Here is a 27689-nt window from a genome sequence, read left to right on the forward strand (position 1 = left end):
ATGCCCAAAGCAGGAAATTCCCTTTTATGGCGTTCCAAGAAATGTTTATGGAAAGTTCAACCAATTGGCAGTGAATGCAGGAAGCAAGATCATAAATGCAGGCCAGGTATTATTTTCATGCTTACGAAACCAATACAGCAACTAAGTGCAATATTACGCTGGATCCAGTAGGCTAGCCTACAAAAATCAGACACACCCACCACTGCAGAGAAAACGTACTGTAAGCTACCGCCCTGGCAAAGTGTAGCCTATGTGTGTCGTTTTGACCTCAATAGGCGGATATAGAATATAAATGTAGTCGACGTTTTCCAGCAAAATTGTATCAAACGTCCCAGTGTTTTACAAAGACTTGCTTCGCTCATCACTGCACAGAGCACGGTAAGGTTTAACTCTACTTGTGAGTTGTAGCCTATTGGGTCGAGAACTGATCTCATATTACAGTTTTTCCTCGACTGCTTATGGCCACCTTACACCAAACAACTTTGACAAGATTTGGGAAAGATTCTTGAAAGATTGTAGTCTTTTAACTAATACCCCCCATTCAATCTTTACTTCAATCTTAACTAATACCCCCCATTCAATCTTTACTTCTTTCTTCAATCTTTTAAGACTCCAATCTTTCAAGAATCTTTCCCAAATCTTGTCAAAGTTGTTTGGTGTAAGGAAGCCATTAGATGCACTTAAATAAACTGAGATCCACTTGATCTTGATTTTCAACTTCTCAACACAGCAGTCATCTCTTGTAAATGTCTCATTTTCATTGGTTTAACACATTTTATACAGCCTTTTCAAAACATTTAGCACAAGACTCCAAACTCTATACTGGATTAACTGTGTTGATCAAATAGAAAGCATTGATGTAGGCCTACAGCTAGTTTATATTGCTTGCAAAAATATGAACTGGTAATGTCACTGAATATCCCTTGTGAGAATTCTCAATCAGCAATATTGATAAGAGATACCATCTATGTTTTTTTGTTGCTATTTGCAAGCATGACGCTAAGGCACAGACAAAGTACTGTTTTCTTTAGAGAAAGTACTGTTTTTTGCCTTTTTGGTGAAAAAGACAGTATACAAGCTGAAAAGTCTATCTATTTACTGTAGGTGTGTATCAATGAAAAATGACAAGGTGTACTTCAATGACTGTAGGCCTAGTTACTGTAGGCCTTACATGTCACTGATAGTTACATCTTTGGATAAATTAATACAATTCAATACATTTAAGTCTTTTCATAATTTTATTGATGCCAGAAACATTAGAAAGCAATGGCACAGACATAGCAAAAATCAAGGCTGAAACCCCTGATACTGAAAACTAAGTTTGCATTTTTTTTGTCCAGTGCAATGATCGATTGAAAGCACACAGCGATTTGACAGTAAGTTGTGTTGTTTGAAGGCACAATTTGCTTGTGCTGCATCATGTTTTAAAGTAAAGTACACAGTGATTTGACTACAAAATTTCCATCAGTAAACTCATGCTCAAAGCAGGAAATTTCATTTCCATTTCCATGTTCCAGGACATGTTTATGGCAAGTTCAACCAGTTGTCAGTGCCTGCAAGAAGCAAGCTCATGAATATAGGCTATGTATGATTTCCGTGTAAACGAAACCAATGCAGTGATTACATAATAGGCCTAGGCTAGCTGACACACCCACCAAGAGAGAGAAAACGTACCTCCCTGTTGCACATTGTGTGTAGCACTGGCGCAGTGTGTCAAATTAGAGAGAGAACAAGGAGATACATGTGAGGACAGAGGAAGCCTAAGCAGGAAGTAGCTTTATATGGGCATAGGCAGGATCTCTTCTGTCTGTCCCCCTGAAGCAGTTTTGTAATTGAGTTGTTTCACACACACACATGTATATGCACACATAATTGAAGACACACACACACACTTACACACTGAGCAGAAAAGTATTTTGATATATTTGTAGTTCTTGTGCCTTATCCAGCATAAAGGTAGATCCAAAATAGTACTAGTATAGATTAAAGGCACCCTTAACAGTTTTTTTTTTTACTTTACAAAATCATTTTGATGGCTCATAACCTTATAACATGATGAACGGCACTTCTCCCATTGTCTGAACGGCCCTCTGTTGGCGATTACCAACATAGCAACTCTCTAGTTCCGGGTAGGAAACTGCACCCCCTCCCCTCCTCCTCCTTCCAAGATCGAAACACAAAAGAGCTGTTATGCTACAGGAATTCTGAGATGTTTTTTTACAGACTGCTGTATATCAGAGTTATGTCCATGCGTTGTTGCAAAAGACGCATATTGTTATTAATATATTATTTGCTTTTCAGCCAGGGAGGGGCCCCAAGAACAAATCTTGTTAAGGGTGCCTTTAAAGCTGTACAGGGCCCCGTTCCCTGAAAGCATCGTAAGCCTATGAGCATCGTAAAGTCCCTCTTACGAACGTCTTAAGATTTGCCGACTGTTTCCCGAAACCATCATAGCTTAAGAGCGTCGTAAAAACACTTGCAGATCTACGAGTGCTCCAGAGTTCTCGCTACCAGCTATTAGCGTCTTAACAGGTACTTCTCACTGAGGTCACCAACAGGACATACAGGGGAATTACAACTTAGAATACTATATCCAACTACGTTCCCATTCTTTATTGTGTTTACTTGTGATGAATCAGATTTTAGCATGCAAAATAGCATACATTTAATGGTCATGATAATGTGATTAAAAGCAGACAAAAATGCAATCAAGTTATGAAACGAGACGTTTCCAGAAGTTTGCCATTATCTTTGCTAAGTGAAGGCTATATTTTATTAGGCCTATGAGGTAAAAGTAGAGAAAGGAACATGTGGTTTAGTCTGTGCTGCGTCAAAATCTAAGCTTAGGCTTATATGTTATTTAAGCCTACACATTTCCCCACTTTCTTACTCGACCTCTTTCTTATCGTCAAACATATTCACAGTGACACAGACATAAACGGTGCGACAATCTAATCTTAAATAATTATTATTTATGTCTGTGTGTGGTATAGCCTACTTGAGATGCTTACATGCGGATGTCAATTTTTTTCTATTTTTGTATTGATGTGAATTAATGTGTAGATCCGAAGTTTAAACGGTAGGCCTATAGCTGTGACATGCAGTCAACTGACATCACCATCAAATTAGAGGATATTTCAGAACTATTAACATGGACAGCTCCCCTTAAGAGCATCTTAAGAGCAGTGCACGCGCATTCACTCTACGAGCATGTTCGGGAAACAGTCGGAAAAACCAAACGAACGATCGTAAGATGAATCGTAGAAAACCCTCGTAAGTGCGTGTCTCAGTCGTTATTGGGAAACGGGGCCCTGTTGTGTTGGATCTAGCCACACATTTACATTCACTAACCGATAATAAATGGATCATTTTTTTTCATTCTCTAAGAAAACATAACAAGGAAGTGAACAAAGAAACATTTTATAAGCAAGCACAATGGCAACAATCACCAAAATATTGTGCATTTTATTAAAGTAATGCTCTCCTTTCTCTTTCCCATTCACAGGCGCTATACTGGCAATGATTTTGCTTAATTCTTAGTCAGGTTTGGAGGAGATTGGCACTTTTTGTCATCCGCCCGGAGACACAAACACAGACATTCTGGCCACACACAACAAATCCCACACGGAAAACATGTCCAAACCCAAGTACCGCAAATGGATCTTGGAAGCTATTGATTCACTACAGTCTATTAAAACCAGACCAGACATGCAGAGGATATGTGCGAGGCTAAAGAGGAAACATGGGTCAGACCCATTTCGCACCCGTGCGGAACTGGAGAAACTGGTCCAAAAAAAGAAGGTAGATAAAGTTATCTGCAAGGGCTCCATTTCCTACCGGAACCCTGCAAAGAAAGTGCAGAGGAAACGTCAGAAAAAGAGTGAACTCACACCTGGCTGCAGTAGCGAACAAGCCAAGTACGAAGACAAGGAACCCAAGCCTACACAGACTATGCAGAACCTTTACCTACAAACACCGACCCAATCCCCTGCCACAGCCACAGTGCTAGAAAATTCTGCAGGAGGTTTCAACACACGTAAGTCAACATTTTATTTAATTTTTATTTTAGTAGCTCTGTGGAGAATGGCCCTTGTAACAATTGTAAGTCGCTTTGGATAAAAGCAGGAAAGTGTTGGGGGGGGGGGGGGGGGGGCGCTGTGAACGATGTAGCAGAGAGGGGGGTACTCAGGCACAAATGGAGGGCGTTAATCAAAGTTATTCATCACAACTTTTAAACTTATGACGGCAACAGACCTGCCAACCTGTATGCATTTTGCGTATTGGGCATGCATTTTCACATACGGCAGTACTTAGAATGGAGATGGAATCTCCTGCAAATCGATTACCCTGCATGCAGGAGTGAGAAAGAGAAAGTGACAGACATAGTGAGAGAGAATGACAGTCAAATCATATAGATTGGCCTCTCTGTGTGCTATTTTTGCAGACCTACCTATCAGTTGTTTGTTAGGGCAGGCTTTATAGTCTCTCCCTCTCTTTCATTACGCAAAATGCACATAGCCTGCAATGTAATTGATGAACGATTCAGGGCTCCAAAAATTAAAAAGTAGGCTCATAAACACACAGCCCATGCTAAAGTGGATCTCAATGTTGACAGCTTTAATTAGTAATTTTATCAGTAATTTTCATCATACATGAGTCAGGGGTCTTAAGGAGTTTTTTTGAAGATAAAGAGGGACACCCCTGCTCTGGTAGGAACTAGTAGCACGTTCCGCCAACGGGGAACTACAGACTAGAAAATATAAGTCTTGTGCAAACGATTGAATAAATGCCTATATTTCAGTGTATGCTGCCAACATTCTCTGATAGCCTCTCAGGCAACATACTGTAGACTACATGCTATGTTGCGTAATCATATTCAAAATTTCAGCAGAAAACAGAAAGGCATTTCCTACACCAGAGTACATTGTTAATAAATAATACAGTTACATACAGCTCATAAGCTTCCAACATTCAAAAAGGGTTGAGAACCACTGTTCTAAAGTCACTTCAACCTACAACCTCATTGGCCGTATTATACACCTGATGGATATTTTATTTAATTGACTAACACCTGTCCCATGGCCTCTTCTAACTAATTATGTAAGGGATAATGTATAGAACGCCGGTCATTATTGGGAAAATAAGTCCCGACAGGGCGAACCGGACCACCGACGTGCAGCGGAGGGGTCTTGTTCCGCCCTGAAGGGACTTCAAATCCCATTCAAGTGAATTGAGCGTTCTACTTGCCTTGTGAAGAGCTGTGTAATAATATTATATAATTATTTGATGTGGTTCTACATATAGATTTTTTGGGAGCACTTTTCAACTCTGTCAGCTTCATCTTAACCATGTCTTGTACACTGGAGCCTCTTAGTTTTTTCCTCAGCAGCAAGCTGTCTCTATAACCTAAACAAAAATGTCATTTTTATGCTGTCTCTATAACCTAAACAAAAAATGTTATTTCAACATGCACAATTTATTCAGGGTTACAACCAAATTTGACAGAGTTGGTATGACTTAGAAGTTGTTATAATAATGATGTAAAGTTTACTTCTGAGTGTTTCCCTAATTCACGGAGGGGATAAATGCAGAGACCAAATATCCCTCACGGGATCGAAAGAGTATCTATACTATACTATGTGACCAAGGTTTCATATCTTGATATAGGTATTTTTATATCCAAATTAACGAGACATATCCTGATGGAGGTCATTTTAGAAAGCCATTAACAATACATATCTTGCTATAGAACATTCCAAAAATATGGACAGAATCTTTCAAGAGAGGCTGATTGATGAGATGCGCCGTCACAATGAAGACAGTAAGAACTTGCCAAAAGTGACACCTTGGAAAGAGATCGCCAGGAAGCTCGGAGAAGATAAAATAACTTGTTCTACAAAATGGAAATATTTAAGACGTAAATACGTCAAAGCAACTAAGAAAGGCACAGTCATCCCACCCAGCAGCATCCTGGCTAAGATGCACTGGCTTTCCCCATATGTAGCATCCGATGTCCCTAAGGTGAGTCTATGGTATAATTAACACATCTGCCACTGATGCTGTTCACATAACTACAACTGTTGAACCTATGAAACCAACCTTTTTCAGACTATTGACATTAATAATACTTGAGTGAGGTTGAATGCTCTCTCTCTCTTTCTGCTATTTTAATCTTTTTACTTTTTCCTCCTAGGGTATAAAGCGCCCCAGAATTTCTTCTCCCTCCAAATCGCTCACAGATAATTCTGAACACACACATGCCAACACATCCTCTAGTGGGGGCTTTTCAAGAACAGGTAAGGTAATGTTTGTGTTTGCAGGCCAAGCAACAGGTCATATTTATGATGTATGTTGTGGTAACCCAGAAACGTGTACAAACAGCTCTTACAGCTGTGTATTAGCTTGCTATACACTTTACCTGCCAGTATGAAATCTTAAAATATTATGTGTGATATACTATATAGACAAACAGGTCATTTTTAAAAATACGTCCATGTTCTGCTGTGATTAGGACCAACTGTAGAAATTATGATTATCAAGCCACCCTGAAACCGTATCTGAGTCAGCAAACTTGTTGTCTCACACACACACACACACACACACACACACACACACACACACACACAAACCACATCCTGCACAAGCTGTGCTGTAGCAGGTGCTTACAGTTTTTTCTGATTGCTTAAGCACATTTTTTGTAACTATGGCTTTTTTTGCACAAATAGGAAAACCTTTCACCCAATCAGCAAAACATTGTAGTTCTCTTGCAAAAGCTAACACACCTTGCTTAACTCTTCACACCTTCGTAAAAATTGTGTTTTCGTATCAAACAGTAAACACAAGCCATCACAATAATAAGCACACAATGTGCCAACTACACACTGAATAAAAAAAACATTTTTCTTTTGCTTTCTCTGTGCACAAGGTAGACTATGTCAGTTTGAGGTCATACTTTTGTCATAGTTCTGTAAACATACAGGGATCCAAACTTCAAGTATTGGTGTTTATTTACACACATCAAAACAAACACAAGTGTGTTTTTCCAAGTCAAAACACAAAATATAAATTGAGACAAAACAAATCAGTCTACATCGGGTCGTCTCTCTCAAAATTTTGTCTACATCACATGCAATGTCCTAGTCCAAGGCACCGGGGAAAATATATTCTGGAATGCCGTATCCAGGCCTGACATGACAATATCCCCACATGTAGACTGATTTTTTTGCCTGTAAAAGGGCTATTTCTTTCTCTTCTTACCCTTCCTCTTCCCCCTCCTCGTCCTCCTCTTGCTCCTCCTTGTCCTCTTCCTCTAACTTCACCTCCTTGTCCTTGTCATCCTCTTCCTCTCACTTCTTCACCTCCACATCCTCTTCCTCCTCTTCTTCTTCCTACTTCTTCACCTCCACGTCCTATTCTTTGGCCTCCTCTAATTCTTACTCTTCTCACTCTTCCTGCTCCCTCCATTGTACCCATTGTACATTACTTGTGGCTTATTTATAGTGCTTAGGCTGATTGCAAAGTTAACTAATTATCTAAAACAGTTTTCACATGAGAAAGTGTGCCAGAGAGTTGGCAAAATAGTGAAAATAAGAGCCATACATGTGTATAGATTTGCTAGGAGTGTGTTGATCATTTGGAAATTGTAAAGCATGAGTGGAATTGTAAAGCATGAGTTGTGTTTACAGTTCCGCAAAAAGAGTGCTGTGCAGTGAATTGTGCCTACAGTTGTGCAAAGTGTGTGTTACAAAATTGCAAACTGAGTGCAAAGCAGTGTTTGTGCTTTTAGTTTTGCGAACTCAGTGAGTGGTTTTGCTCTACGTATCAATAGTTTTAGAAATTGTGCTATAAGAATCAAGGTTGTGTTTAAGCATTCAGAATAAAACTGTAACACAGGTGAAGGTAGGCTAGTGTAGGCTACAAAACAAGATGACTGTCTGCTGGTGGAGACCTCAGCAGTGGGTTACTGGCTTATTCAGATGTAACGGCTGAGTTCTAAAGAAACTTTTTTTTTAATTATTATTACTATTATCGTGTTCACTTTTTTCCACACATGAGTTACTTGTTACGTGTTCCATCAACATGCTCCCTTGTGGTGCTGTTGAGAGAAATAAAGAGAGAGAACAATACACGGTCAGTTTCTAAAGATCTCGGTGACAAAAAGGCCTCAGATGTGAGGAGCTCCTGAAATATCAGAGCACCTCTCCAGTTAGTCAGATAATGACTGCAGTGCGCTGGGAGAGAGAAAGCAGAAACACATAAGCTACTATTGGCCAATCCAAAGTAATGTTGATTTAACATAGATTCAATAACCAATTGTTATCTGGGTGCAGAATGAGCAGTCATCAACACCCAACTGAAATCCCTGTTTTGCAGGTAGCCATTGCATTGCATAGAATTAGGCTTTCTCTGAACTACATTTTCCAAAGGCCAGCTTTAGTGTTTGCACATGCTTCAAATTTGGTGTGTACCTTTGTAGGGACTCAATGATTAAGTCAAAGGTCTAATGTCAAGGTCAAACCCACCTTGAGTGTGAATTCCTTGACACACAAGGTTTTTTGGTACAAGGGTTTGTATGAACTCAAAGATTAAGTGAGAATTTTTTTTTTTCAGGAATCTCCACATAGATTCAATTAGTCATTAGTCTTTGTTAAATCAACTTTACTTTGTCAAGGTTAAATATTTGAATCACAGTCGCACTGCAACATTGATTCTACATCACATTTGCACCCTCCATTAACTTCATTAGGGATGGGCATTTTTAGACTTTTCCCTCTTGAAATTGCACTGTGCCTACTTCAGAGGCCACTGTTCCCACCTAGTTTGTCCATCAAATGTTTGGTCTCTTTAGAAAGCTGAGACCAGTAGCTGTGGGAAGTACTGGCACAGAGGTACAGAGGCTAGAATACTGTTTTATGTTTCTGCCGGATAACAATTACCTCTGAACTGACCACATTTCAGCTCACTAAGTCACTTGAGATGACTTAGAAACACAACTGAGCCCTAGCACCAGGTCTTGTAAAGCTGTGTGCAAATGTAGATCAACATAGAATAAAAAATGACTGCTTTGGACCATTATTTGCCAAGGTGTGCTCATATTTTTTGTAAAATGCCCTATGGAAACTCCCTATAGGACTTTTGGGTTCCCAAAATGCATACTGACAATTAAAAGGCTTACTGTGTGGCAACCTCTTGGTGTAGAAGCATAATCCTGGTCTCAAATGAAAGGTAACACTCTGAGGTTTCTTGTAGATTATTTGGATTGTATGTCAGGGGTTATGATATAGAATAACTACACAAAATATGGAATAATTACACAAAAGTCTCTTTTTACCCAATTTGTTGCATCTACTTATTGCACTGCAGCTGCACTGCAGCTAGAAAGTAGGGAAGCACCAAAAGAGGGGGAGGGGGGCATTTTTTTTATCAAATTTAAGTGAGACATAGTTTGATTAATCTGGCAATGTAAAGCACCATACAAATTGTACATCAAAAAGGTTGTCATATATGTATTCCCAAAAGTCCAAGCTTTCAAATAGTGTATAATATTGCTATGCTACATAACAATATGGTGCATAAAATTGATTTAGAATGTTGGGGGGAGGTGGGGAGGTGTGCCTTGGAAGGCACACTGTTTCATAACTGGAAGCAACATTGCAATTCTAACTACAGATCAACGGGATTTCAATGGTATTTCAACTAAAATGAATATTGAAACAATGTTGAAATTACAACCAAACTAAAGATCAAAGTGATTTCAATGGTATTTCAATTGATATTAAACCTCAGTTAGCCACTATTAATCTGGCAAAATATTGGGAAATTCATATCTGCTTTATCTACAGCCAGGATAAATTTGGCTAGGCCTAGGTATGTCTGGTTTAGGCTACACAAGCTTGCATAAATAACTATTGACAACTTGTTATCAGTTTGAAAATCAAGTGCATTTATTCACTCTTCATTTAGTAATTCACGTGTGCTGTGCTTTCCTGCCACCATTCAGCATAGCATCCATAGACCACCCGGTTGCAGTCAGCATGATCCTCCACCATCCAGTAGCAGAGTGAAGCGGCACCTAACAGAAATAGAAGAAAAAAAGAGACAGTTGTTAGATAAATATGTTCAACTGAACAACAAACTAACAGCTAAGCCTACAATCAAGTCATTTTACGACACAACCTACCACTCATACAAACATAGTTCCAAACGAAGGCTAAGTTTCAGACAGTGCCATTTCCCTCGTCAGGCCAGCTATCTCTAGGAAAGGCGGCTAACATTTGAGTGTGAAGCTAATTATTACTTAGCTGCTAACACTACCGCCGCCACTGCACACAACCGCGAACCTAGAAACGTTCCCGAGGTCTAGCTAACGTAATATAACTTACCTACTGAATCCTCGGTTGTTGCTTAATCAAGTTATTATCCGTAATGCCAGTATTATCAACCTAGATTTAAAGAGTTAAACTTAACATTCTCTCTAGACGTAGCAGCTACGAGTATGTTGCTAACCAATACCAGCTACGAGTTTGTTGCTAATCAATGACAGGTAACGCCACGTGCTTGCTTATAGCCACCTTACACCAAACTTTGACAAGATTTGGGAAAGATTCTTGAAAGATTGTAGGCTTTTAACTAATGCCCCTCATTCAAACTTTAATCAAAAGACTCAAATCTTTTAAGAATCTTTGTCAAAGTTTTTAACTAGCCGAGTCGTTAAAAACAGACTTCACACACTCCATTCGAATAAAAAACACAAATTAATTGCAACTTACATTGGGTGTGGTAGGAAAACATCCGTTTTCTCGTAGTTTGTTGGATGAAGCAGACACCAAGACAATGTAAACTTTCTTGAAGAGAATGGAGATAATGCTTGAAAGCAGTGTGGTCGAAAGCGATTAATTACAGGATGTGTAGTTTAGGGAGCGCCTGATTGTATGCTTAGAAGCTGACATCACAGGTGGACCTGCACCTGATTACTTTACGACCCTTCTAAATGAGCCCCCTTTGTGATGTCAAAGAGAGAAAAATAAATGTTTTAACATTTTTAATCCCCTATTTCACAAGAAGTATAAACGTTTCAAAAAATCTGAAATGATAACTCTCTTTTCCAATTCCAGACCTACACAACAGTTATTTCAACATGTCTGTACGATAAGCGGTTAGAGCTGCATTCATTTTTGAAAAGGTAAAAAGAAAAGGTTATAATAAGAAGAAGAAGCCAGGAGATTTCAAGATAGTAGATTCCATCCACTATACAAATGCACAGAAGGAGTTATGACAAAACCGTGACTGTTAACAAACTAGGTCTAGATCCTAATAGAAAGCTGTTAGCTTTCCTATAAGCTATATAAAGTATAAGCTGGGCCTTACACAACATAAATTGTCACTAGGCTATGCTGGCGACCCAAATAAAATCTCCTGCGACCCACCTGTGGGTCGCGACCCAGTCTTTGGGAACCAATGTATTAGAAGAACGCTGTGTAACCTGTCTCAAAGTAGTGTCTCTCAGATTTTAATAAAAATCAAATAAGATTTTTCATGATCAGCCCAGTTATCAAGAGTTTCCCATTGAAACAAGATAAAGCACATCAGAGGATAGTTTTGGTGTCATGTCTGAAGTGTGGATTGGTATTTATTTACATTCCGCCATTTTATACACTTGTACACACTTTATATTTGTATGACATGTCTCATAGAAGCGTCTCCCAGAGGTCCCTAACACATATTCATATTTTGTTGTCTTTGCATTCCTTATCACAGGATCAGAGCTGAGGATTGTGCTACTGGGCAAAACTGGAGTAGGAAAGAGTGCAACAGGAAACACCATCCTGGGGAATGAGGCCTTTATTGAAGGTTTCAGTTGGGACTCTGTCACTTTAGTTACTAAGAGGGAGACTGCCAATGTGTTTGGGAGACAGATCACAGTGATTGACACCCCAGGACTACTTGATGTGTCTAAGACAGCAACTGAGTTTAAAAGTGAGATAGGGAGGTGTGTTGACTTCTCTCTTCCTGGGCCTCATGTCTTCCTGCTGATGATCAGACTGGATGTGAAATCCACAGAGGAGGATATGAACGCAGTCAAGTGGATCCATGAAAACTTTGGCCCCAATGCGACACAGTTCACCATGGTGCTCTTCACTCATGGAGATATCCTGAAGGGGAGAACAATGGAAAGTGTTCTAAATGAAAAGGTCCAGGCCTTGATAGACAGTTGTGAGGGTGGATACCACACCTTTAACAATGCCCAGAGGGAAGACCAGACTCAGGTGAAAGAGCTGCTGGAGAAGATAGACACCATGGTGGAGAAGAACGACGGAGAATACTACACAAACAAGAAGTACCAGGAGGCTCTGGTAAAGATCAGAGAAAAAGAAATAGCTGATAAGAGTAAGTCACAAAAAGCATTTCACATCAGCAGTTTACGGAAGAGTTGGCGGATAACATGGGGCATTTTTCATATTAGAATGATTCTATAGGTCATCAGCACTATGAAATACATTTTTTAGGAATTAAGGGTGTCACAATTCGGTTGTTAAGTCTGACTAATAATGATGAGTTGTTTCAACAACTGCACACGAACAAATGCAAATGGATCAAGATTATAGACAAAACTAATAATATCAGTATGGTCTTGTATCCCTAGTGAGAGCCCTTCAACAAGAACTGGATGAATTAAACAGGTCAATAATGAACCCACCCAACGACAAGGTGAGTTTATAATATTATTATTCCACTGCTTGGCTAAATTTCCCATTGTCATGCTTTCTTAGAACATTTGCACACCTATGAAGTAGCTCCAATATTTGGCTGGCTTTTAGCTGGTTACATGGCAGTAGGCTAAGTAAAATAGCGATGTTTCAAAGGTGGTAAGGTTAATCAGAATCCTGGGATATGCCTGCATGACAGCGGGAGAGATGGAACTAACGACTGGCCTTTGGCTATAGCCACCATCCATTTAAAAAGGTTGAATTATAACAGAAAATGAACACAACACAAGTGGCAACAGTGGAATGAGCGGGATAATGGACTGTACCACGTGCGGTTCACAGAACGCTGGCGCGCTGGGGTCGTTTTACCACCTCAAACGTGCGTTTCTTTCTTTGAACTGAACTCCGTTTCATGCATTATCCTTTACTTGTAAAATGTTGTGTTAAATACTTTTACAGTAAGAAAAATACTTTTACATACAGTATAATTTTTCATGAATTTAGTTGCTAAAACTGGAGGTTTAATAATTGATTTCATAGTATTTTACTTTATCTTATTTTCAGCACACATAATTCAATAATTCGTATTTCTTGTTAATTTTGGTTGATGATACACAGATCATGCTGCACATGTGACTGCAAGGCTACAATGTATTTGTATTATATCTCAATCCAACTTTGTTTTGTTGTTCAGAAACACACCCAAGAGGAGCAAAAGAAGCCGTTTGTACAACGTGTCCAGCCTATTGTCAGTAATACATGGCATGAAAGCAAATCTGTCCACACAGATTCAGCTAGTAGCAACGGAAAGGTAATCCATCTATCTTTCTACCTCTTTATGGCGTCATTTAGCTGACTTAATTATGCGAATGAAAAATACAGGAATTGAGAGCCTAATACATAAACATGAGCATTGAATAATAAAACTGTTATCACAAGCGTAACAATTATGATTGAGAGCACAGAAATGACGTTCACATCAGGCCTCTCATGGCTGTGTCTCCTGGTCGCTCTCGCTTTGAAACTTTCTACAATCTCGGTGTATTGTTTTCCAACCGGAAACACGTCATGGACTAAGGGATGATCAGACATCCCTTCTGCACACATTCTTCCGATTCCAATTTTTGATGTGTGTGGGCGTTGCTACTAGCATTTACCACATCCACTTTAGCGTCATTCGCTCTCGTTGCTGAGTGGCGCGGTTATCTGCCGACTGATGGAAACGTTAGTGAATTATGGTGTTCCACTCTAGTATCTCCCTGAAAGGAGATTTAGGTGGGCGTGACCAGGCTATCTTTTCATATTGTTGCACAACTAATAATTTTGAGCATGTGAAGTTCAAGAGGAATACATTACATTTCCCAACGGCTGTTATCATATTCATGCTAGTTGGCTTGCATAGTCAATTATTACTGAGTGCATATCATTGTCAAAGGTCAATTCTCATCACCACCTCATCACTCTTGGCTCTTTTCATGTTTTCTCCAGGGTGCAAAGCGACCCAGAATGTCTTCTCCCCCCAACGCACAAACAAGTACATCCGGACTCTCACAAGCCAACAAGTCCCCTACTAACAGACATTACGTCACAGGTAAGATTGACCTTTTTTTTGGACACATTGCTGATGCAAAAACATATTTAGTCCAGGGGTGAATCTGTATTTTGTACCACCTAAAGTGTCCAGATAGAACTAACCAGCATATTAAGGTCAATATTGTGACCTAGGAATCAGTTACATACGCATGAACTGCTGATGGGCTTTATTACCAGCAAGTCAGACACACATAATATGTTATATATTATAGGAACAACAACAGTAACTTTTATGTGCAAGCCAAGCACACAGAACACGAACACGGTGTGAGTGGGAGTGACCAAAACCCTACAAAGAACCTTATAGGCTACCCACATTTACATTGATATGATAATAACTCACACGTTTACATTGTTCTAAACGGATCTAGTCTGGGAATACAAATGGCTTGATTAGTCTTTTGTTTCTATTACCTGGGTGACTGATTTGAACATCAGGGCCACATACCATGAGATAAATCACATTTGAGACATATTTGCTCTTTGTAAGACTATGGGTGACCACAGTGATAGAACATTAGTCCACAAAGTCAGTATTCTTAACATCCCAAATTAACAAACTAAGAGTAATTAATGAACTAGAGACTTGTTTGGATACTGCGGGTAGTACTGATTTATTAAAATATCATCATTGGCCCTGGACCACTTTCTGCGGTTTCCCAGGCAGATATAGTGACTGTTAGCTAGCATGCTATTTAGGTAAAACCCTCATAATGTTTTTTGAACATGCCATTGTCCATCTTAACAGGATATAAGCCTCTGCAGATGGCAGCTTGTCAGGCCCCAGCAGCAGCAGGAGTTAGCACTGTTGGTGAGTACTACTTTCTTCTGATCTGCTATATCTGTGCAACTGCCACACGTTATTCAAACATGCCCATTTTTTACTACATCCTGCTAGATACTAAAGCTTTTTATTTGAGCATGTTGTATGTTGTTTAGTGCATTAGCATTGCCAGTTATGTTCAAGCATGCATATTCTCTCAAATGTCTCTGAGGGTGGTACTGATTTGTAAAAATGTCAGCATTCATTCCTGGACCACTTTGTGGGGTTTTACAGGTATACATACGTAAGGCTCTTTTCTTTCCAATTAAAGACCGTGACTGGCCCAAAGTCATAAACACTCGTGCATGGCCTTGGTGTTCTGTTTCCATAAGGAGCTGTAACATTGGGGACATTAGCTAACAATGCTAGAAACGTCTAAACGGTGCTTAGCAACGACACTGCAAGCAAACATCCAATTAATTACAAGGACATTTAATCAAATCATAAAATTGTAAGAAGCAGTATCCTTAATTATTTTGTAAAGATTTTTCTTCACAAATATAAGCAGACACTTCTGTTGCTAGGCAACCCTAAACAAATGCTACTGGTCTGTTTTTTTTCCAGTTTTAGTATCATATTCCATTCCGAAAGTCCTCGGTTCAGCCCCAATTCGGGCCTGCCCTATTCCAGGGCCGACCTGAGCCTGTCTGGGACGCGGCCCTGGTTTATTCAAACAAGCACGGGATACCTAGTGTCGGAGGTGCACGTACCCCATGAGCACATTTTAAACGTAATGTCATGAAAGAACATATAAAAACAAATGAGAATGAAAAAACAAATGTCCATTGACTACTTGCAATGCATTTCAATGGACATGGAAGCAGAGAATGTCCGAGTGCATTGGGTTCTATGCGCACTGTGGTTGGCTTATCGCGCTTGGGGGCGTGGCTTAGCCATAGGTCAATTGGATTATACTACGACCAATGTTTACTGACTGTTTTCGGACTTCAACACAATTGGATAACACTATGACCAATGGCCCGCCTATATCAGATACACCGATGTGATTGGTGCAGCTCCAAGGGCATGGGTAATGAGCATCATTACTGATTGCCAGAGTGACTTGCTGAGCAAATTTAACATTTTGCTCTCGCAAGAACTTTGGATTTCTGCATAGGATGGCGTTGATTAGGTGAAGGCTACTCTCTATAGCAGAATCAATGTCAGTCAGTGGCTTAAATGAGCAATTTACAATTTACAGTGTGGATATTTTGCTATAAATGCAAATTCAGTTCTCACTCAAAACTGCATCGGTTAACATCATTTTGGTCCCAGACTAAAATGTTATATTGGTATCATTTCAAAATAGAACCTTTAACCATTTAAATTTCTAAAATATTCATGTTCTGCTGTGACTAGGGCCACTTATAAAAGCTGTGATCAACCACCCTGAGTCAACAAACTGCTCTGGATCTCTCAAAACTGAAGGCAAGTGTACTTCTCTCTTGGCATGCTGGTTCAGAAATGGTGTTAACCCTTAGAACGCGATTGACGCAAAGTGCATCAAAAAACACACCCTTTCTTCTCTGTTACATTGCTCCGGAACTATTCGTCGCAGCGAGATGAAACCTTTATTATTGTGTGACAGAGCAGAGCAGTGGGGCTTTCCAACAAGACTACACTGTCTGTATGATCAAGTATGCAAATTTAAAATAATGAGATTAAATCAAATTGCATCATATTTACAGTCTATTTGTTTGACAAAGAAATACTTTTTTGCCTTTACTTTGTTCATGGCAATGCAGTAGAAAGTTGTCGTAGAGAATCATCATGAGTGCACACACAGACTAATGTGCAAACTCGGGTCAAGTCAGGTCAGATTAGTTTGTGTCACAGATATGGAGTGCAGAGAGGTCATTTTTCATCACTAAATAAAAAATGGCATTTATTTCTTGAAGGCGCACACCACATATTATGTCTGTGAATTGCTCAGCCCCAAAGTCCCCCTCCATCATGGTTGTTATATTGCCAGATTCAGGACAGTGTGGTCTACACATACATGAAAGTCATGTTTGATGAACAACACAATTTGCAAGCTTCCCTACTGCAGGCAGAGATATAAAATAAAATGTTATAACTAGACATTCCATTATCTCACTCTTCTTCTGTTGCTACTTTGTCGCCATAGCTTTATATGAACTTATAGAACAGGTTTTTTGATATCCAAAACAATAAACATTTTAGGCAAGAAAGGCCATTAAGAGAACACAGGCCTATTCTGCAATCTTTTTTTTGCCTGGAATACAATTTTTTAATTAAGGGAATTTAGCTCATGAAATGTCTGGCTAGCTAGAAGGCAAATAATAGCCTTAAATGTCATATTGTCCTTAGAGATGTCCGATAATATCGGCCAACCGATATTATCGGCCCGATATTAGCATAAAAATGTAATATCTGTTAATATCGTTATCGGATTTTTTAAATGTCATATTGTCCTCCATGCATTTGTGTTCCTTCAGACACGTCACACACTGTAATGACGTCAGTAAGTCAACTGCTGCGAAAGACATTGGACAACCTGCCTGAAAACGACTTCAAGAGGTTCAAGCATTGTGGAGCGCAAAGAACTGTGACTGTGCCACAGCAAGGATCGAGTATGACTTAATGTCCACTATTTCACCATTGGGTCCAGTGGCATATTAACTGCAATACATACGCTCACACACTAACACAGTAATTTGCATGAATACTGTATGGATGTGGCAATGGATTTATACTGTATCTATTTCCTTGTTTATTTGTTTAGTCATTTATTTCTTCCGTCTTAAAACAGATGCAAATGTGGATTCTGCAATTGAGAAAATTTCAAAAGTCCTAAAGGACAAAATGAAAAGCAAAGTGCAGTATATCATGGAGGGCAATGAAAATAGATATAATAAGAAGCTCTTAAACCAGATCTACACAAAAGTCTACGTCACTGAGGGAGAGACCAAGATTGTTAATGAACATGAAATCATCCAGATAGATTCGGCTACTAAGACACAATCAAGACATGGTAAAGAAATTGAATGCAACAATCTTTTTCAGCAAGATAGACGTGTCAGGACTGTGTTGACCAAAGGAAATGCTGGCATAGGGAAAACCGTTTGTGTGCACAAGTTCATTCTTGACTGGGTGGAGGGAGAAGCCAATCACAATATAAAGCTCATCCTTGTTCTACCATTTCGGGAGCTCAGTTTACTTACAGGAGAATATAGTTTTCATAAACTTCTTGTTGAGTTCCATCGAGAACTGAACAATCTTAACAATCCAGATATCTACGACAGCAAGAAAACACTCTTCATCCTTGATGGTCTGGATGAAAGCAGATTTCGTTTAGACTTTTCCAAGAAGATGGTGGCAGACATGCAAATATCCACCACCGTGGATGTCCTAATCACAAGCCTCATTAAAGGGAAGCTGCTCGAGTCTGCTCTCCTTTGGATAACCTCACGGCCAGCAGCTGTCACCCAGCCTCTGTTATCACACGTTGACCAGATAACAGAAGTCCGAGGTTTCAATGATCCACAGAAGGAGGAATATTTCCGCAGGAGAATCAGTGACCCTGCCCAGGCCAGTGCCATCATTGCACATATCAAGGCATCACGCGTCCTCTACATCATGTGCCACATCCCTCTATTTTGTTGGATCACAGCAACAGTTTTCCAGAAAATACTTGCTCAGGGAGACAGCAGTGAAATTCCCAAAACCCTTACCAGCATGTATTGCCACTTCCTGCTCATCCAGACTGACATGACACACAAGAAGAACCATGTTGCCGATGAAATGAACAGGCAGAAACTTCTAGAGTGTAACAGACAAGTCATTTTGAAAGTTGCCAAGCTAGCTTTTACACAACTGCACAAAGAAAGAGTCATTTTCTGTGAGGAGGACCTTACGGAATGTGGAATTGGCGCAAATGATTCTCTTGTCTCTGGGATGTGTACAGAGATCTTGAAAGAGGAATCTGACTGTTATGTCAACAACTTCCACAAGAAGATGTACTACTTTGTGCACCTTAGCATCCAGGAGTTCCTTGCTGCCTTCTTTGTATTTCACTGCTATTTAAGCAAGAATCTGAATCCTATCGAGATCTTTCTGGCTCAAACTCAAAAGAACAAGCCTATGCCTTATGATTTGACACTGGAAGATTTGCTGAAAGGGACAGTGAACAAAGCACTAGACAGTAAAAATGGACACTTCGATCTGTTTGTCAGATTTCTTCATGGCATGTCACTGGAGACTAATCAAAGGATTTTAGGCGGCCTCCTGCCCCATTCAGGGTCTGATCCAGAAACCATGGGAAGAATCATCAGCAACCTCAAGAAGGTACAGAGGAGGAATATCTCAGCAGAAAGGTGCATGAATCTTTTCCACTGCCTCAGTGAAATGAATGACCGCTCGGTCCATGAGGAAGTCCAGGGATTTCTGAATTCAGAGAAAGGTTCTGTTAAAACATTGTCACTGGCACATTGTTCTGCACTAGCCTACATGCTTCAGCTCTCTGATGAGGTGCAGGACGAGTTTGACCTGAAGAAGTACAACACAAGTGACGAAGGTTACAAAAGGCTTGTTCCAGCTGTAAAAAACTGCCGCAAGGCTGAGTGAGTGACTTAATTAAATATGTTTGTGCCCTGACTACAATGTTATCTGGAGAAAAAATAAAATAGATACTAGTATTTGTAAAAGTATACAGTATGCATTTCAATGAAATTCAAATGTGTGTCTTTCAACAGCCTTGCTGGTTGTAAACTCACAGAGAACTCGTGTGACATCGTGGCCTCTGCATTGCAGTCGGCAAACTCACCGCTGAGAGTGTTGGACCTAAGTGACAATGATCTTCAGGATTCCGGGATTAAGATTATCTGTTCTGGATTGAAAAGTACTAACTGTAAACTGGAGAAACTGAAGTAAGAAATGAGCTACATCCTTACCTTGTTTCTCCAGATTACAGTTTGTAATTCTTATATAATGCACAAAAAATGCACAATGCATACATTTTCAAAGGTTTGATCGTCTCCTTTAGGGCTGTCCAAACTACGGCCCGCCATTCACTTTAATCCGGCCCACCGAGCATTTATTAGTTTATCTTATTCCACTGCTTGGTTGAATTTCCCATTGTCCTACGTAATTTAGAACGACCATTAACCGTATGTTATCTGCACACCTATGAAGTAGATCCATTTTTTTGGCCGTATCACACTTGTATATTAATTCGCCGAACTCGTTGTGAAGTTTAAATGAACCGTCACGTTGCATCCGAGCTGTAAAATGCATACGTTCAGAACATTGCAACATTGTAGCATATGACGGAGGTGGCTTTTAGCTAGATGGATGACAGCAGGCTAAGTAAAATAGCGATGTTTCAAAGCTAAAGTTCATCAGAATCTTGGGATACGCCCGCTTGACAACGGGAGAGATAGAACTAACGACTGGCCTTTGGCCGTAGCAACCATCCATTTAGAACTAGTAACGGCAGTTTGTCCTGTGAGTTGAGAAATTAGTTGATATGTGTCAGAAGAAATTAGTTCTACAAACAAGACAGTTTTAGCGATTAAAACGTTTAAATTGTAACAGGAAATGAACACAATGCAAGTGGCAACAGTGGAAGAAGCGGGATAATGGACTTCACGGTGGTCTGTTCACAGAAGTTAATGCACTACTTCGCGTCGGGGCCGTTTTACAACCTCGACCGTGCATTAACTTCTGTGAACAGACCACCGTGTCGTCCATTATCCCTTACATAGATCCGACCCGCCACGCACTTTAATCCGGCCTGCCGAGCATTTAATTAGGTTATCATAGGCCGCTCGCTAATTCTCTCCAGCCATAGACGACGTTGTGGTTAACTTTAGGCTACTGCAAACTGCTTTACACTCTTATACACTCCATTGGCTATATTTGAGTGGAGCTGGCAAAGAGTCTTAAAGTGACAGTGCACTGTTTGTAAATTAATTAAACGGCATCAAATTAACAGTATTTCTTAAGAAATTAATTTTCTACAACAAAATTACTTTGTCATTTAAATAATACAAAGCGTTATATATATTATTATTAATTGTTAATTATATTATTATTATTATTATTATTATATTATTTACTGTGTGTGGCCCGCCGGACAATTTTCAAAACCCAATGTGGCCCTTGAGTCAAAAAGTTTGGACACCCCTGGTCTACTTAGTGAATTATCTGAAACCCTTGTCTACAGTTCTAGCATACATCCAGTATTTCCAATCAGTACTCTAGAAGTATTCATTTTTAATTTGCATGGATGTTAAATGACTTGTTCATATATTTTGGAAAAGGAAGGGTGCCATCACTACAGAACGTTGCAGAATGTTTTTTGTTTTTTTCCCCACCATAGCCTACTATTAAAAAATAAATCTGTACCCCACACATTAAAATGTGCATATGTTCCTTTCTAGATTATCTTGCTGCGGGGTCACACAGATTGGCTGTGAGGCGTTGGCCTCTGCTCTGCATGCAAATCCTTCTTACCTGACAGAGCTGGACCTGAGCCGCAATTACCCAGGGGTGGAGGGATGGGCCATACTCTCTAAAATGCAGCTGCAACTACGGTGTGCGATGAGGTGAGGAAACTTGTTTAAAGGCGTTATAGAATGCAAAACCGAGTTTACCTTGGAATAATTGAATAATGGCAGTTTGGTACATAAAATTACCCTTTACTTGACAGAATCGACATAAGAGTGAAAATAAAAAATAAAATAAATAATACAGAGAACTTCAAAATCCCATTGTCACCTCCTTCCTATTGAAATCTCACAAGTTGAAACTGCCGCTGTAAAACGGGAGAATTGCAACGAAGCTAATAGATGACAACAACTCGACGGCTTATTTTAGCCTGGGTGTTCCCATGCTGCCTTGCGCACGATTTGATTCACGCTGCTAAGGCAGCCTGGAAACTACCGCCCTAATTTTTGCCTCAGATAGGGAACCAATTACAGAACAGGGGGGAAAGCAAGACGCATAAACGGATCTGGGCATTTTTTTCAAATACGAGAAAATTAACGTTTGGTTCCCAGACCACGTCTCATTGAGAAGTGGTGGCGCCTGTGGGAACAACAATGTCCAGGTAGTCAGTTGTGCAATGTGTGACTTCCTCTAAGTCCCCTCCATTCTGTAACACACTCCAGTCAGTGGACTCAAAGCAGTCTCTCAGAGCCTCGTCTTCTGGTGCGCAGGGCAACCGGTAGCCTCTGTATTTTTGGCTGCAGATGAATGAGGTTGTGGTCTGACTTTCCCAGTGGGGGGTGGCGCTGTATGCAGGGGCGCCTTAATACCACCCGAGGCCCCTGGGCTATATGTTTTTTTAAGGACCCCCCCCCCCCAACCGCAAATATTAATTATGATTAAATGATACCCGGCCCGCGATCTGACCCGACACATAGCGTGCGCTTTTGGTTAATAACATGCAGTGTAGCCATTATTCAGCACGTAAAACCTTTACATAAACAGGAACAGAAAGCCCTCGAATCACGTCAGCCTACCCATGACATCGCTTATCAAAAAGGCTAGCCTACTGCACGAAAACAAGCGTTGAACTTTTACAACACTGGCTGTAGGCTAAGTTAAAAGATGGGTACACATGGACGTTTAAACGCTTTTCAAAAGTGCATGTGTTTGTCGTGTCTTTTGAAATTCTGTCTACTTAACACACCAGTTTAACGCAGTTTGGGAGGGACAGAAATACTTTTAGCCTACAGAACAAGCTGGCTCATGTGACGTGAACATGGCTACCTTATGCATTATCACACTACATGGAGACATATCTCACGTTAACAATGGAGAAAACATAACATAGACTATTATATGTGCGAATGGGTTAGCACAAACTTAGCTGTTGGTGAACGGAGATGCAGATCACTAATTCATTTATTTGCGCCACAGCCCATGTTCTGCGTTCACTCCAATGAGACAAGTGAAATACATGTTTTTAAAGCCGTTTCATTTCCAGGCTATTTGTTACGATATTTACCTGCTATGCCTTGTTTTCATGGACAGTTACAGGAATCCACGTCATTCGTTTATCGTTGCTTCAATCTTACCCACGTTATCTCCAGAGTTTGTATGATAAGTTTGTCAGTTTCAGCCTCTCCTCTACACCCGTTGGGATTTATTACGTTTTGTTACATTTTGTTACATTTTAGAATTGGAGAAGACAAAGGGGGCCTCTGCATGGCAATTGTAGAGCAGTACGATGTGCTCAATTATTTAGGCTAGCTCCAGAGTAGGCTAATGACGCCGTGAATACGGACACGCCGTTTATTATTATTGATTATCATTATTATTATTAGGAGGCCCCTCATTGGTCGAGGCCCCTGGGCTGAAGCCCAGGTAAGCCCCTGCATTAAGGCGCCAGTGGCTGTATGCATCCCTCACGCTTGCATACATGAGGTCTATTGTCCTGTTTTTCCTAGTTGGGCAGTCAACAAACTGGTAGAAATTCGTGAGGGTGAAATCCAGTGTTATGTGATTAAAGTTACCAGAGATCGCAAAAAAGGCATCAGTGTGTTGAATTTTGAGCCTTGGAATTGTAAAGTGAATGACGTCACACGCTGTGTCCGGGAGGGCTTGTGGCGGGACGTAAACACAGACAACAATGGCGTGCGAGAACTCCCTCGGCATGTAGTACGGTCGGAGACTGACCGCTAGTAACTCCACATCCTTACAGCATAGAGTCTCCTTCACTGTAACATGTCTGGCATCTGTTGTTTATGTATAGCACCAGTCCACCTCCCTTCTTTTTGCCAGAAAGATTATTGTTTCTATCCAAACGAGATACACTGAAGACAGGCAGCTCAACATTAGAAGTGGGGATCTCCCGCTCTACAGCCCTGAAAGCACCACAATTCCTTGGGTATGTTGACATGAACACCACCAGCATTCCGTCGCAGTGCGAGCAGCTGATTCCTTGTGTAAACAAGTTTGCTGCCGCTGGAGCATTGCAATAGGTCCATATCCATAGGATAGAATAAAAACACTCCTCAAAGTGTAATCCAAAAAGTTGCGAAGTAAAAAAGTAAACAAAAGACGGAGAAAAAAAACACAAAGATTTTCTGTTTTTCTCTTTTAGTTTTGACAGTGAAGCAGAATACTGGTTGAAGTCAGGACTACGGAAATGTGAGTGGTTGTCCAATTCATGTTTTGTGTTTTTGACATAGTTTTACATTGTTTTTTGCAGACCTTGGGGCAATATCCATTAAGTTATTATTAGCTAGATAGATAAATAGATAGATACTTTATTGATCCCCAAGGGGAAATTTAAGGATGTTTTGCAGATAATCAAATAATAATAATTTCTTTATAAAGCAGCGGTCATTTTTGACCGGGAACACAAAACTACTAAACATAAAACGAACACAACAGAAGGGTTAAATATATATTTATATTATCACTAATTTTAAACTTTATTCAATATACTTGACCTCACATTACCTCTGATGAGAAACTTAAAATGACTCCCTAATGACAATTACTTTCTCAGATGCCTGCAAAATCACTTTAGACCCAAACACAACCCACAAAAAGCTAAGTTGGAGGAACCAAAAGGTTAGTGTGGAAAAGGAGAACCAGAGATATCAAGACCACCCCGATCGATTCCAGCACTGTCAGCAGTTCCTTTGTACTGAGGGCCTGACCGGGAAAGCTTACTGGGAAGTGGACTGGAGTGGACGAGCTGCAGTTGGTGTTGCGTACAAGAGTATTCGCAGGGACGGACAAGATATCAGTAAGATCGGATGCAACGACAAGTCCTGGTGTCTGGAGCGATTCATCACCTTATTCAGTGCCAAACACAATAACAACACTGAAACCATCTCAACTCCTCGCTCCACCTCTGGGCGACTGGGAGTGTTCTTGGACTGGAAAGGTGGAACCCTGTCCTTCTACAATATCTCCTCAGGAGCACTGACCCACCTGCATACATTCCATGCAAGATTTGTCGAACCACTCTACCCAGCGTTTGAGGTTTCAAAGAGTGTTACTCTGTGTCAACTCAAAGAGCATACTAAGTGACAAGATAGTGAGTCCTAAAATGCTTTGTTGTGCTACGATCACTATTGAATTACACAGATATATGAGTCATTCCGTGTCAAATCAGACAAAATCCAGGAAAATGGTTGCAGCACCGATTCTGATTTAAAATTGTTGAAAATTGTTTTTTTAATCGCTCAATATCACACTTAATGCACATTCCGAAATCTAGGGCCCTTTTGAAAACCAGGAGACATTTAGCACAGACTTTAAATTGTTTACACATGCTTTTTATGAGTTGGTCTTCCACCCTAGAAAGATGTTAATGCCCAAACATGGCACGTGTTTTTCAAGCTGTAAAATTAAAGAATTTCAAGGTCTGAAAAAGATATGAAGACAGAAGATTTGCACAGAAATATTTCACAGGCCTTGGTTTTATGACCCATTGATGATATAGACAAGGTTTGAACAAAATTTGAGACGGTGCAACAACAAATTTGACACGGAATGACTCATATTACCTTTGGTCGTCATGGTGTAATCTGGCTTCAGAATGCCAATACTGTATTTCTGTATGTGTTTGTAAACAATCTGTAGTCTGGCGTAAACCAATAAGCGCAGCAAAATAGCCTACCATGAATCCTGTAGGGAAAATGGCCAAAATATTGTTCTTCTCGACAAATGGTTTAATTGCTGTTTTATGTTCTTTTTCAAAACCAATCTAATGTCTAGCTTCTGTCAGAGTTAGTTGTAAACAAAACCAACAGAATGCACACTCAGGTGGCGTTATAAACTGTGCTCCGTTGTTCTGTTGCCCTGATTATTTGAATGGTACGATCAGTTCTCTGCTGGGCATAGAAGCTTCTCAATAGAACAAGTCCAGACCTAATTTCCCGACCTCAAATTTTGTGAGTGGGATTAAATTCAGGGCTGGCTTCCAGGCTAAAGATTGTGTATAAATATTGAGAAATATTGGCTTTTACCAGTTTATCTTTAGCTTTTATCTGCTTTAGGAATTCTCAGATATTTGTGTGTTCCTGTATTCATACCAATGTTTTAAGCACTTATGGGTTTTTTTTATTGACTGCCTCAACAGTTAAGTGATTTGAAATCTCTGTTCAGTTATGCAGAGGATTATGACAGTGAAGTGGTCATCATATGGTCAGTTTCTACCAGTTTTCTATCTTTCAGAAACCATTTGAATATTCTTTGATTATGCTTTTTTATTTTCAATCAGTGGTCATCATTTAGTCAGTCTGCCGTAGAGACATTTTTGCATGTATACAAAATGATTACATATCAATTTCTACCAGTTTTCTATCTTTCATTAACATTTTGAATATTCTCAATATTTGTTTTGTGATTATGCTTTTTTTATTCATATAGGGAGAGCATACAGATGAAAGGAGAAAATGAAATAATGTAAAACACACACACACACACACACAAAAACACATTTAACAAACACTGGCAGAAAACTTATATTGATGGTAGAATATTCAAAGAAGCTTGTTAAGGGCAGAGGCTATATTCATCCAGATGTTTACAGTGGTTGCCTTTGCCTTATTGATCATTGCAATCGTACACTCAAGAGAAACTATGTAATGAAATGAGACTATCCAAAATTGCTTCAAGTTTGTATCTGGGGTGAGCCACTGCTGTAATATAGCTTTATTTGCAGATGTGAACACTGCCATCAACAATCTTTTGTTACGTAAAGAAAATCGGTGCTTTGAATCATCATTCAATAAAAGTAAACAAGGGTCCAAGTCCAAATATAGACCTGTAAGATCATTCTCAGATATTTTTCACTGTATTTGTGGTAATTGTGTACTGTATTTTCTAAGATGGGGATGAATGTTTTTTGGGGAAATTATTTAAATTGCTTTCAAATCCAAAATGCATGTGGCTGAATAGTGTATGTGAACACACAAAAAAAAAAATTTTTACATCTTGCATCTTCCGTCAAGGGTTTTTGCTGCTTCTTCGCCGGCTCTGCCATTATACACACGTTTGCAACAATCGCTAGCGTTTCGTTAGCCTGCCTCTGTGCTGTGGATGCAGGATATAAACTGATCCTGCTTCGGTTGGCGGGTACGATACACTGAACTTGCAAGCAGGATATTCTTCCTACAGGCAATGGGGCGGGCAAGAGAGTCTTCATTCGCCCTGTAAGGAGTCATTTAACCATATACCGACTTACGAAAATGAGTAATTAACACGAAAACGTTGCCTGGTGTCCCTTTAATGTGGATCACCTCACCACATTTCCATAATGTATTTTTTTTTCACCATCACCTGAGTTTCATTTCAGAGGAAGTCACATGACTGACGGTCAACAGCTAAGCCTTTCAGAGCCTTGTGAGATGAGAAAGCTACATGCTAAGAGAGACTACTTGTTCAAACATGCCCTCTGGCATAAAAATACCTTATGTATGCCACCTCCCTCTCTCTCTCTCTCTCTCTCTCTACACGCGCACACAAATATGTCAATGGAAATTAACTTCAAGCTGGGATGAACAAACATAATTATGCCAGTTTAAAGTATTTCTTCAAACAGAGCATATAGACATGGGCACAATGCACATACACAC

General features: G+C 39.9%; 1 protein-coding gene across 2 annotated transcripts; it reads left to right on the forward strand.

Moving 5' to 3' along the window:
• The first annotated feature begins 224 nt into the window (after positions 1–224).
• Positions 225–26899, forward strand: LOC143124407 (uncharacterized). Of its 2 annotated transcripts, XM_076285913.1 has the most exons (16): positions 225–378; positions 3506–4036; positions 5750–6021; positions 6194–6296; positions 11758–12387; positions 12644–12708; positions 13402–13518; positions 14196–14298; positions 15049–15111; positions 16483–16551; positions 17583–17717; positions 17897–19706; positions 19839–20012; positions 21528–21692; positions 24197–24243; positions 24608–26899. In XM_076285913.1, exons 2-16 carry the CDS (start codon positions 3634–3636, stop codon positions 25135–25137), a joined length of 4686 nt encoding a protein of 1561 aa, XP_076142028.1. In that variant the 5' UTR covers positions 225–378; positions 3506–3633; the 3' UTR covers positions 25138–26899. The 2 variants fall into 2 exon arrangements, with proteins under 2 accessions (XP_076142028.1, XP_076142038.1); XM_076285923.1 differs by lacking the exon at positions 16483–16551.
• Positions 26900–27689: the final 790 nt, after the last annotated feature.

This window comes from Alosa pseudoharengus, unplaced genomic scaffold (assembly GCF_046254945.1).
Source record: "Alosa pseudoharengus isolate Yale_2024_CS ecotype anadromous, Long Island Sound unplaced genomic scaffold, YU_APseudo_1.1 YU_APseudo_1.1_scf_1, whole genome shotgun sequence".
Lineage (NCBI taxonomy): Eukaryota > Metazoa > Chordata > Actinopteri > Clupeiformes > Clupeidae > Alosa > Alosa pseudoharengus.

Bases quoted from the DNA above. Each gene is read 5' to 3' on its own strand.
- LOC143124407 (XM_076285913.1), top strand. From the start codon at position 3,634: ATGTCCAAACCCAAGTACCGCAAATGGATCTTGGAAGCTATTGATTCA. The intron at 6,297-11,757 runs GTAAGGTAATGT...TCCTTATCACAG, and splicing joins TGGGGGCTTTTCAAGAACAG to GATCAGAGCTGAGGATTGTG. The intron at 20,013-21,527 runs GTAAGAAATGAG...GTTCCTTTCTAG, and splicing joins TGTAAACTGGAGAAACTGAA to ATTATCTTGCTGCGGGGTCA.